This window comes from Physeter macrocephalus, chromosome 17 (assembly GCF_002837175.3).
Source record: "Physeter macrocephalus isolate SW-GA chromosome 17, ASM283717v5, whole genome shotgun sequence".
NCBI lineage: Eukaryota > Metazoa > Chordata > Mammalia > Artiodactyla > Physeteridae > Physeter > Physeter macrocephalus.
The window spans coordinates 11,470,214-11,483,012 of NC_041230.1; the positions used below are offsets into that span (position 1 = coordinate 11,470,214).

At 44.5% G+C, this 12,799-nt stretch overlaps 1 protein-coding gene across 1 annotated transcript; it reads left to right on the top strand.

Annotated features, from left to right (window-relative positions):
• Positions 1-8,650: 8,650 nt before the first annotated feature.
• Positions 8,651-9,235, top strand: DPRX (divergent-paired related homeobox). Its single transcript, XM_007114501.2, has one exon. The coding sequence runs from the start codon at positions 8,651-8,653 to the stop codon at positions 9,233-9,235; it is 585 nt and encodes a 194-aa protein (XP_007114563.2).
• The last annotated feature ends 3,564 nt before the right edge of the window (positions 9,236-12,799 follow it).

A 12,799-nucleotide genomic window follows, 5' to 3' on the forward strand; every position in this document is an offset into this window, starting at 1 on the left:
CTCGGTAGTTGCGGCTCGTGGGCTCTAGAGCACAGGCTCAGTAGTTGTGGTGCACGGGCTTAGGTGCCCTGAGGCATGTGGGATCTTCCCGGACCAGGGTTCAAACCCATGTCCCCTGCGTTGGCAGGTGGATTCTTAACCACTGCGCCACCAGGGAAGTCCCCCTACTACTTCTTTTTTTTTTTTTAATATAAATTTATTTATTTATTTATTTATGGCTGTGTTGGGTCTTTGTGGCTGCACGCGGGCTTTCTCTAGTTGCGGCGAGTGGGGCTACTCTTTGTTGCGGTGCGTGGGCTTATTGTCGTGGCTTCTCTTGTTGCAGAGCGCAGGCTCCAGGCGCGCGGGCTTCAGTAGTTGTGGCACGTGGGCTCAGTAGTTGTGGCACAAGGGCTAAGTTGCTCCACGGCATGTGGGATCCTCCCAGGCCAGGGCTCGAACCCATGTCCCTTGCATTGGCAGGCGGATTCTTAACCACTGCGTCACCAGGGAAGCCCCCTACTGCTTCTTGACACCTGTGAATCTCTCCCTAGGAATTTTCTGGAATGCTGCTGCAGAACAAAATCAAGACAGTCGGAGGAAAGTCTACGTCTCATTTCTCCCTTTTAAATCTCTGTGACCACACCTAATTGGCCAAACCTAATTTGCATCCAGAACTTGACTGGAAAGGAGTCTGAGAAAGATTTTTAAGTTTCCAGCTTCTACAATTCAGGATGATACAGTGGAAGGAGGTTGAAAGGATGCCACTTTACCAATTATCCCTCCTCTCCCCACTGAACAAAAGGCTCGCCCAAAGTTTTACCACTGGCAGTCGTGGTAGGCTGGTGAGGCTGGGGGCCAGATTGTAGGGGTTGAGCGAAGGATTCGGATGAGTCTAGAAGACTTAGAGGCTGAAGTTAGTTTGAGCAAGTCCAGGTTAATTGGAAGAGGGAACAGGGCCTGAGAAGGTTGTTGGGTGGATAAGACAGAAGTGAGTGGTGGGGGCCTTCCCTGGCAGTCCAGTGGTTAGGGCTCCGGGCTTTCACTGCCGAGGGGCCCAGTTTGATCCCTAGTCGGGGAACTAAGATCCAGCAAGCGGTGCAGCATGGCCAAAAAAACCCAAAAAAACAAAAGAAGCGAGTGACAGAAGTATGTTACAAGGCAAAAAGGACTTTATAGATGTAATTGGGGTTTCAGACAATAAAATAGAGAGATTATCCTGGGTTATGTGCGTGGGCCCAATCTAATCCCATGAGCCCTTAAAAGCAGAGGAATTTCTGTGGCTGGGGTCAGAGAGTTGAGGCAGAGGGAGAAGTCAGAGAGATTCCGAGTGTGAGAAGGATTCCACCCAGGGTTGCTGGAAGGGGCTGCATAGAAAACAAGAGCAGGAACACAGGCAGCCTCTAAGGGTAAACACTGGTCCCTGCCGGACACCCAGGGAGGAAGCTGAGAACACGGCATTACAACGATAAGGAGAATTCGGCCAGCAACCTGAGTGAGCTTAGAAATGGATTCTTCCCCAGAGCCTCCAGGAAGGAAGGCAGCCCTGATAACATCTTGATTTTGGCCTTGTGACAGACCCTAAGCAGAGGACCCAGTTCAACCCATTCAAAATTCTGATCTACAGAAACTGTAAAATAATAAACGTGTGTTGTTTTAAACTGCTAAATTTGTGGTAAGTTATTATGGCAGCCATAAAAAATACTAAAAAAATAAAATAAAATAAGAGAGAAAAAGCCACCAGATGAGCATTTACCCTGCCTGATGATCTCCATGTGTGTCCTCATCAGGCTGCAGAGGAAGAATCAGCCCAGCCTGAGCGGTTTCTGAGGTCAGTGTCTATAAATGAATCACCCAGTATATGGCCCTTTTCTGGCTTATTTCAGGAGTGCAAGGAAGGGAAGAATTACAAAGTAGCAGGAGAAAACTTTAGCAGCTGGTGATCTATTATCTTGATTGTGGGGATGGTTCCACAGATGTTTTCATATGTCAAAATTGATCAAATTGTAAACTTAAATATGTGCAGTTTATTGTATGTCAATTATATCTCAAAAAAGCTATATATAAAAAATAGGGACTTCCCTGGTGGCACAGTGGTTAAGAATCTGCCTGCCAATGCAGAGGACATGGGTTCGAGCCTTGGTCCGGGAAGATCCCACATGCCACGGAGCAACTAAACCCGCGAGCCACAACTACTGAGCCTGCGTGCTGCAACTACTGAAGCCCGCACGCCTAGAAGCCCGTGCTCCGCAACAAGAGAAGCCACCGCAATGAGAAACCCTCGCACTGCACTGCTTGCCGCAACTAGAGAAAGCCCATACACAGCAACGAAGACCCAACGTGGCCAAAATAAATAAATAAATAAAAATAAAAACAGTAAACTGATTTAAAAAAAAATTGTCACTCCTCATTTCAAAAAAAAAATTAGACAAGGTTAAGACAGGAAAAGACAAGCCATGGATGGGGAGAAGATATTTGCAAAACAATGATTAGATAAAGGCTTTTTATCCAGAATATATTTTTGAAAACTTGCAACTCAATAATAAGCCAAAGGGGAAAAAAAAAAATAATAAGCCAAAGAATCCAGTAAAAATGAGCAAAAATTTGGAACAGACACTTCACCAACAAAGATATATAGATTGTAAATAATAATATGAAACCATGCTCATCATTATTAGTCATTAGGGAAATGCAAATTAAAATCACAATGAGACACCACTACTCACTCACCTGAATGGTTTTTTTTTTTGTTTTTTTTTTTTTTTTTGCGGTACGCGGGCCTCTCACTGTTGTGGCCTCTCACCTGAATGGTTTTAAATAGAAGGACTAAAAATACCAAGTGCTGAGGAGTTTGAGAGTAACTGGCCTGGGAACTATGAGGGCAGGACTTGGGCTCTCTTGGTCATCACAGTGTCCAGTCGTCACCTAGTTCAGGGCCTGTCACAGGGTAGGTACTCAGTAGATATTTATTGAGTAAGTGGACAGAATTCTTTGGGAGAACATTTCTTGATGATTTCTGGGGTCCCAGAGCAACTGGACTTTCTCTCCTAGGGGCTCCCCTGAGGTAATGTCCCACCTCAGGGGTGATGCCTTCACTATAGTTGTTGGTTCATTCCTTCATTCATTAATCATGTATTTCTTTTACTTATTTATGTGTTTATGTACTTATTTACTGAAGTACAGTTGATTTACAATGTTAGTTTCTGGTGTACAGCAAATTGATTCAGTTTTATATATACGTACGTATACATATGTACATACATATACACGTGTATATATTCTTTTTCATATTCTGTTCCATTATATTATGTTATTATAAGATATTGAATATAGTTCCCTCTAGTATACAGTAGGACTCTGTTGTTTATCTATTTTATATATAGTAGTTTGTATCTGGTAATCCCAAACTCCTAATTTATCCCTTCCCCTGCCCCCATTTCCCTTTTGGCAACCATAAGTTTATTTTCTATGTCTGTGAGTCTGTTTCTGTTTTGTAAATAAGTTCATTTGTATCATATTTTAGATTCCACATATAAGAATCACATATTTCCGACATCTGTATTTCTGGCATCTGCAGAGTCCAGGCCTTTGTCCTCGATACTGGAATCCAGTGTGGCCCACCGTCTCAGCCCTCTGAGGACTCAGAGGCCATATTGAGAAAGAACTCATACACTCAGTATGTGTCGTGTGCAAAGTGTGTAGGAAGAAAGGTGAATGTGACTTACTGATGGAGCCAATGAAGGCCTCTCAGAGGAAGAGAGGATCTCGTTAGAGCTTAAAGGATAAAGAAGAATGTCTGAAACTCCACAAGGACAAGGAAGGGTCTGTCTTATCATTACTAAAACTCCAGTGACTAGTACCTGGGCAGATGCAAACTGGTAAATATTTACATAAAAGAACGCTGCTGTTTTATATGAGGCCCTCTATTTCCACACAGAAAGCATGCCTGTGTGAGGTCACCAGGATGCATTGGCTGCAAGTAACTGGAAACACTGTCTCGCTTGGGCTTAAGCATTAAGGAGAATGTATTTCATCACAATTAAGGAATCTAAATGTAGGTGGCTCTGGAGGGTAGTTAATGCATTTTAGAAGATGAAGGAAGTATGGAAGGCTTAGATTCCTTCCTGCTGTCTGATCTTCTAATCTTAGAGAATTGACTTGTCCTCAGATCCTTATGGTCCCAAGATGGCTGCTGCAGCTCCAGGCATCACATGGAGACACAGCCACATCTAGGGTAAGAAGGGGATGGAAGGATCTCCTGGTCCTATTAGCAACCACGAAACCTGTCTTGAATATGTAGGTTGATGCGCTGCATTCATTTCAACTTCCCTCTTGTACGCCATCCTGCCTGCAGGGGCTGAAAGGTTTAAAACGACATTTCTGACTCCGGTGCAGCTGGGATTTGCCTTACGTTTGGGTTCTTCCAACCAGATGCACTCAGACAAGATTTGAATGATGGATGAGGGGTGGAGGCCATTCTTCTGCTGGCTCTACCCCCATGGAAGTGTCTGCTTTTTTGTGGTGGTCTTTCTGATCATAGCAGTTTCCAGATGGCAGTTGTCCCATAACTGTGACAGATCCCTGGTGTGTGGCCTGTGGCCTTCCTGATCATGGCGGTGGAAGCCAATTCCTAATTAAGCAGTCAGGATCCTGATCCTAGAAAGGAAGTGGGCCTTTGAAAAGCTCTGGTTTATGGTTTGGCTCTTAAAGTTATACCTGAACGGTCAACACAGAATCTATTTGTTCAACCTTCCTGACACTTCTGTAAGCCACTTATCACCCTATAATAAACCCCTTACTGCAGACATTAACCAGAATTGGTCCTGGTCTCTGTAATGAACTATATAAGTTTGCCATGGCTACTGTAACAAATTACCTCCAATTTTGTGGCATAAAACAACAGAAATTTATTCTCTCACCTTTGTGAGGCCAGAAGGCTATAATCAGGACCACTGGGCCCAAATCAATGTGTTAGCAGAGCCTTGCTCCTTCTGGCAGCTCTAGGGGAGAATCTGTTCCTCGCCTCTTCCAGCTTCCGGTGGCTGCCGGCACTCCTTGGCTTGTGGCTGCATCTCTCCATGTCTGCCTCCCTGGTCATGTTCCCTCCTCCTCTTCTGTGTGTGTAATCTCCCTCTCTCTCTCTCTCTCTTCTTTTCTTTTCTTTTTGGCCATGCAGCTTGAGGGATCTTAGTTCCCAGACCAGGGATCGAACCTGGGCCCTCGTCAGTGAAAGCACGAAGTCCTAACCACTGGACCACCAGGGAATTCCCTCCCTTTGTGTCTCTCTTATCATGATGCTTGCCATAGCATTTCAGTCTCAGCCTGATAATCCAGGATAATCCCATCTCAAAAACTTAATTTAATCACATCTAAAAAAACCTTTTTTTTTTTTTTCCCCAAATAAGGTCACATTTACAGGTCCCAGGGATTGGGACATGGACATCTTTGGGAGAGCCATTTTTCAGCCTACCGCATGAAACACCATAAGACCTTTCTTAGAGGGCTTCCCTGGTGGCGCCGTTAAGAATCCGCCTGCCAATGCAGGGGACACAGGTTCGATCCCTGGTCCAGGAAGAGCCCACATGCCGTGGAGCAACTAAGCCCGTGCGCAACAATTACTGAGCCTGCGCTCTAGAGCCCACGAGCCACAACTACTGAAGCCCACGCGCCTAGGGCCCGTGCTCCGCAGCGAGAGCCACCGCACCGAGAAACCTGCGCACCTCAACGAAGAATAGCCCCCGTTCACTGCAACTAGAGAAAGCCCGCGTGCAGCAACGAAGACCCAACAGAGCCAAAAGAAAGAAAGAAAACAAATACAAAACCTTTCTTAGAGCATCCACCTCCCCGCAAGCCAAATTCCCCTAATCATGGGCCAATTGGATCACTGTGAAACACGTCCTCTCTCCTTTTTTTTTTTGACCACGCCGTGCGTCACGAGGGGATCTTAGTTCCCTGACCAGGGTTCAAACCCGTGCCCCCTGCAGTGGATACTCCGAGTCTTAACCACTGGACCGCCAGGGAAGTCCGAAAACATGTCCTCTCTCTTCCCTCTGGATTCACTCTCCACTCTGCTCTAGGTCCGGGAATGTGGATTACACCTGTTGGGACTCCCTTGCCTTCTGTCTTCCGGCTGGGTTCAGCAATGGGAGGTGTTAGCAGAAAATTGGAGAGAGGAAAAGAGAGCAGGTGGGTATTTACTCTCCTACTTCCCTGCTGGGCTGTGGGCTGGCAACAGTGATGTTCCAGAATCTCTGTCAGGGGACTGGTAACCGCTCCCTCCCAGGTCCCTTCTGGTGGTTTAGGAACAGTGATAGCTTCCGGCTGTTGGGTGGGCCCAGGTGCTGCCCTGTGATGGTTTCCCCTAACCATACCCCACATCTGTACGTTGTTGCTTAAATAACTCTCTTACCCCATTTGACCGTTTGGTCTCCTGCGGGGATCCTGGCTGACGCAGTCACAGAGCCAAGCCTACACGAGTTTTTAGCAAGAGGGCTCGTGTAGGTTGGTTTAGGTCCTTCAAGAATGATGTGGGGGAAGGGCTGTGCCACAAATAATGACATGAGAAATTTTTGCTGGGCTGGCAACGACTGTGTCTCCTTTATCCATTTTAGAGATTAGGGCCCTAGGATAAAGCTTCCTCTCTTCTTTGACAGTTCACATGTTAGAAAAAATTTTAATGGTGATATATTGATTTAATAACGAGTCCTTAGGTTGTGCCAGGGACTGTGCCTTGGTACTTGACATGATTTAACACATTTAATTCCCACTACCACCCAGTGATGAAGGATATTATAATATAGTTTACTGATTGGAAACTAAAAGTTTAACTGACTTGCCCAAGATCATGCAGTAACTGAGCGAGCAGAAGTTGGGATTCTAAGATCTCAGAGCTTGCATTTTTAACCACTACAACCATACTGTCTCCTTTATCTTACTTGAGATACTTCTATCCACCAGGTGAGATGCTAATTGCTTTACGTATATTGTTTCTAATTTACAGAAGAACCTCTCTACCCGAATACGTGTCACCATCATCTCACACCCAAACTCCCTTCTCTACTCTTAGGCATTCCTGGGTGCTCTCCTCTTATGAGGCCTGAACCTTTAGAAACATAAACTGGAGCCGTTGCTTCTTTGCTTAAAACTCTGCAGTGACTGCCTATGTATCTTCCAGGAAAATCCAAGTGCTTAAAGATCTCACAGACATCCAAGGCCCTGGTCCCTATCTACCTGTCTAACTTCACTCCTAGCCACCTCTTCGTGGAGTTCCGGACTGCAGCACACTGGCCTCCTTTCTGTTCTTCAAATTTTAATGACCAGCTCCCTCCCCAGTCTGAAGCTTCCCGAGGACAGGGGCCTGTGGCTCTGTATTCCCAGTACTGGCAAATAACAGGCAGCTAGGAAATACTGTCCATGTATATAATGAATGGACGACTGAATGGCTGCATGGATGAATAAATGAAACTTTCAAAGAGAGGTATCCCTAAGTTATTTTCAGATGAAGAAATCTAGAGGCCAGGAAAGGCAAGTATATTACTAAATGTCACTCAGCAGATAAATGTTCCATCTGGGTATCAAATTCAGGTCTGAGTTCAGAGTTGGGCTTCCTCCACTCACACTGTCTCAGAATGACTGCTCCCACTAGTAAGTGTAACACCATTTGATAGTGAAAATGAATTGACACGACACCAGGAGAAAAGAATGACACCAGAGGTACAGGGTTTGCAAACACGAGGACACATAAATAGCAGGACCCAAAGTATCATAACTGGGAACTTTGACATCTGTGATCCCCAAATCCCTCAGGGAATGAGACCTGCTCAGGTGGGGAGGTCCAAGAGTGACAGATTTATAAGATCCCCAAAAGGTGTTGGGGATTCACATGAGAGGACCAGCCCTGTAATGGTCAGAGGAACCCAGGCAATTATGTCAGACTGGTTCATGGCATGTGGGGGTCAGTGACCAAAGCAACCCAGGAATCAAGTCTTCTACGACCACCTGGAAAGATATTCTGTCCCTGCATCCCACGGAAATGTCACTGCATCCGGGGAACTCGTTCTGGTCTTGGGAAAGAATCCATGCCTCTTGCACCCAGTGTGGGTGGGTCAAGGTTCAGCCAATGGTGGCAGAGAAGCCACCTGTCAGCGCTCTGCTCAGCATGCCCAGCTGAACTCCCCGCCAACAGCTGCCCTGTGGGTGAGCCATCAACTGCCTCCAGCCCCGTCAAGCCTTCAGATCAATCAAATCCCAGCTGACCTCCAACTGCAACCATGGGAGAGACCCCCAGTGAAAAATCACTCACCTGAGGGAGAACAGGAGGAGGAGAAAGGCACGACATGGACAGGTGAGAGGGTACTGTCTTACGTCCCCACAGACAGCAATTGCCAACTCTGAACAAAATATTAAAAAACAAAACAAAACAAAACAGAAAACCAACTGTTTGAAGGCACTGGAGAGAAACCAGACACAGGCAGAAGCTGGAGGGGATTCAGCCTTTTAAGGAATGGAAGACACTGGGAATTCCCTGATGGTCCAGTGGTTGGGACTGTGCCCTCCGCTGCAGGGGGCTCGGGTTCGATCCCTGGTTGGGGAACTAAGATCCTGCAAGCCGAGCGGCATGGCCAAAAATAAAATAAAGAATGGACTTTTTTGCTTATTACTAGACCACAGCATGGAAGCACGTCTAGATTACAGGGTGTCGGATCCAGACGACCTTTCAAAAGGAAAGTACCAGAATCATCCAAAAAGGAAACGAACTATGTTCACGAAGAAACAATTGGCATATTTGAACTTCCTTTTCAATAAAAACCCATACCCCACTCCTAGCCTTCAGAGAGAAATGGCCTCAAAAATGGACGTACATCCAACAGTCCTGCAGGTTTGGTTCAAGAATCATAGAGCGAAACTCAAGCAAGCCAAATACGAGGATTTTCAGTTAGAACAGCAAGAAGCTCAACAGCAATTATCTGAGGCAGGAGGCAAGATCAGCTCTTCCAAGGGAAATATGGATACACCTCCCAGGTCCCCTAATGGCACCTCCCCTGCATCTCTAGTTTATATGGATCATCCAATACCTTCCTTCCAACTCAGCAGGTGGTGCAATTTGAAGGCTGTCACAGACCATTCTCTTGGCCACAAAATGGTCTATTTCGGCTATTGCCAAGACCCTAATATATACTGCCTCTATCCCATTTTGGAATACCAAGCTCTCTCCACAAGCTTCAATTCTAATTCTTTTGGCTCTTTTTCGCCATAAAGATCTTAGAGAAGCTAGACACAGAAAGTCATATATGATTTGTAATGATTCCCATACAAGGGAATACTTTTCAGCAGTGAAAGGAAAAAGCAAGATATACACAACGTGGATGCAGTTCAAGACCATTATGTTGAGTGAAAGAAAAAAAAGCCTACACAACAGAGTACATAGTGTATAATTCTGTTTAATTCCCACTATATGAATTTGTAGAGCAGGCAGGAAAAACTAATCTACAGCAGCCAGAAGCAGACTAGTGACTGTCTATATCGTAGAAAGAACTGAGTTGAAAAAGGCACAGGATGATGTAGAGGTTTCATGTCTTTTTTTTTTTTTTTTTTTGGCCACTCTGTATGGCTTGCAGGATCTTATTTCCCAGAACCCAGCCCACAGCTGTGAAAGCGCTGAGTCCTAACCACTAGACTGCCAGGGAATTCCTCTCACGTCTTAAAATGTCAGTTACCTAAGTGTAAAATTCATCAGAGCACTACATTATATACTTGAAAGTTGCAAGAGACTGGATCTTAAATGTTCTCACCACAAAAAAGAAATGAGAATTATGTGACGGGATGGATGGAGGTGTTAGCTAATGCTATGGTGGTAATCATTTTGCCACATATAAATGTATCAAATCAACATGTTGTATACCTTAAACTTATGTGAAGTTATGTGTCAATCATATATCATTAAAGCTGAAGAAAAAAAAGAATGGAACACACTATGTGAGATCAAGTTCATATGGCTTTTCCTCTGAGGACGCACCTCCGTTCATGTGGCAAGGGACAGCTTGAATTCAAGTAGAAGACCAGTCCTTGACTTGAAGTATCAGACCCTAGAGTTCAGGGCGGCAAGAGTAGTTGGAAACTGAGAGGAGAAATCCTAATATGGAGGGAGCCCCAGAGAAAGAGGACCTAAGTCCGTATATAAATTACCCTTGAATCTTTAAGGTACTGAAAGAAAAAGAAAGCTGTCGACACAGAATTCTATATCCACTGTAAATATCCTAGAAAATTGGCAAAATAAGATGGCTGCTCTCATTTCTGTCATTCAGCAAGAGTGGAGACAGGAAACGAGGAGGGCATTGCCATTTCCTTTAAAGGACCAACTCACAAGGTGTTCAGATTGCTTTCACTCATTTGCATTGGCCAAAACATAGTGCTATAGGTGCAGGGAAAGCTGGAAAATGTTGTCATTAGTAGAGCACTCTTAAATCCACTAGGTAAAGGAAGAAGGGATAACAGATATAGAGACAGCTAGCTGGAGTCTCTGTCACCCAGCTTTATAGACAATTATGTGGTTGTGTGATGGCTGGAGCTGTGGCAGCCATCTTATGACCATGAGGGGAGACAGTACTGATACACTGAGGATGGAGGAGCAGCCAGATGGAAAAACCCTGGCTCCACTATGACATCATGCTCTCTAAACTGGCACACTTCAGTATAAATATTATGTGAGCCATGCATACCATTTAAAATTTTCAGTAACCATGCTTAAAAAGTTAAAAAATATATATGAAATTAATTTAAAATATACTTTATTTGACCCAGTATACCCAAAATATAATTTAAATATATAATCAATGTAAAATTATTAATGATTTTAAATCTTTTAAACAGTAAATAAAAATTCTTTATGTACACACATCTGTTTCCTAGCTCTATCCACTGAGACAGTGTAGAAGCAATGATATCCTTGTAGCAATCAGTTCACCCAGGTCTTGGTTTCTAAATACTGTTCCCCACTAAAAGGAACCAGAGCTCCTTGGAGAAATGGCTAGAGTTACAGAGATGAGGCAGGAAAATTACAAAAGGAGCCTGGGAATCTGATACCAGAAAGCGAGGAGGTGCTCAACAAATGATGGGGACACATCAAAAGGACATGAGACCTCTAGAAAAGGTTCCCATTGGCTTCATCTGGGACAACTTGAGCGTCACAATAAATGATAGTAAAGAACTACAATTATAAAATAATAACTCATGAGTCCATGTTGATATAAAGCCATTGGTAAATACATGAATCAGGAAGGGGAGGAAAGCTCTTCCTAAGAGTAGAATGTCGACTAAGAAATGTAGAAAGAATGATGACATTAGAGGCTCACTATGTGATAATGGTCATAATAGTAACTGTAAGGCAAACTCCGACAATGGATGCTAAAATGAATGAGTCAGAGTTTGAGATGTAATAGGAATTTACATGGTCTCAAACTCTCTCCACATCCTTATTAACTACAAAGAGAAAAAATAGTAACCATACAGTGGAGAAACTTGGCAGGCAACATCTGCAAAAAGAAAAATAAGAAGTCGTTAAATTCTGGAGGATATTTTATACATAGAGCACAGCTCGGATTGTACTAGTTACCTTTCGAGTGCACAATGGCTACATGTGATCTGGGAGCCATACTGGACAGCTCAGCTTAAATGGACCCTGCTGTTTGAGATTTCTTATCCTGTACGATAATAAATGTTCTCATTATTAAGGCACTTTGAGTTAATATTACTTTACTTATAACAGAATGCAATCTAGTGACACCATCATACCACCACACACATACTGTGGGAGGATGAATTATGGCCCCCAAAGATACCAACCCGCCATCTCAGACCTACGAATATCCCGTTACATGCCAAAGGGACTTTGCAGATGTAATTAAGATTTATAGACTCTAAAAGAGAGAGATTATCCTGGATTCCCTGAGTGGACCCAGTCTAAACACATGAGTTGTTGGGTTTTTTTTTTTGCGGTACGCGGGCCTCTCACTGCTGTGGCCTCTCCCGTTGCGGAGCACAGGCTCCGGACGCGCAGGCGCAGCGGCCACGGCTCACGGGCCCAGCCGCTCCGCGGCATGTGGGATCTTCCCGGACCGGGGCGCGAACCCGCGTCCCCTGCATCGGCAGGCGGACTCGCAAACACTGCGCCACCAGGGAAGCCCAACGCATGAGTTCTTAAGAGCAGAGAACTTTCTCAGGCTGGAGGTAGAAGAGAAATGTGACAGAAGGAGAAATGAGAGGGATTCCTAGCATGAGAAGGATTTGACTCACCATTACGGACTCTGAGATGTAGGGTCAACATGCAGGGACCAGAAAGAAGTTGCAAAGAGCTAAGGATGGGCCCTCACAGCCAGCAAGGAAAAAGGATCTCAGTCTGACAACCACAAGGAACAGAATTCTGCCAACAAATTAAATGAGTTGGGAAGCGGATCCTGCACAGAGCCTCCGAAACAATCCAGCCAGCCACACTTTGATCAGCCTTGTGAGACCTACAGCAGGGAATTAGCTGAGCCCACCCGGATTTCTGACCTGCAGAAACGTAAGATAATGAATTTGTGTTGTGTTGAGATGCTCAGTTTGTGAGAATTTGTTATGGAAGCAAAGAAAAACCAACACACACACACACACACACACACACACACAGACCCACACCACAAAGAGCATCTTTTCTTCATTGTTTATTTGCACAGTTTTTATAAAAAGTAGAAAAATAAACATTTTATGGGGTGTGAGCTTGAGAAATCACACACATAAATATAAAAATAGTGATTTGGAGGCAATAAATTAAAAAAAGGGGTTT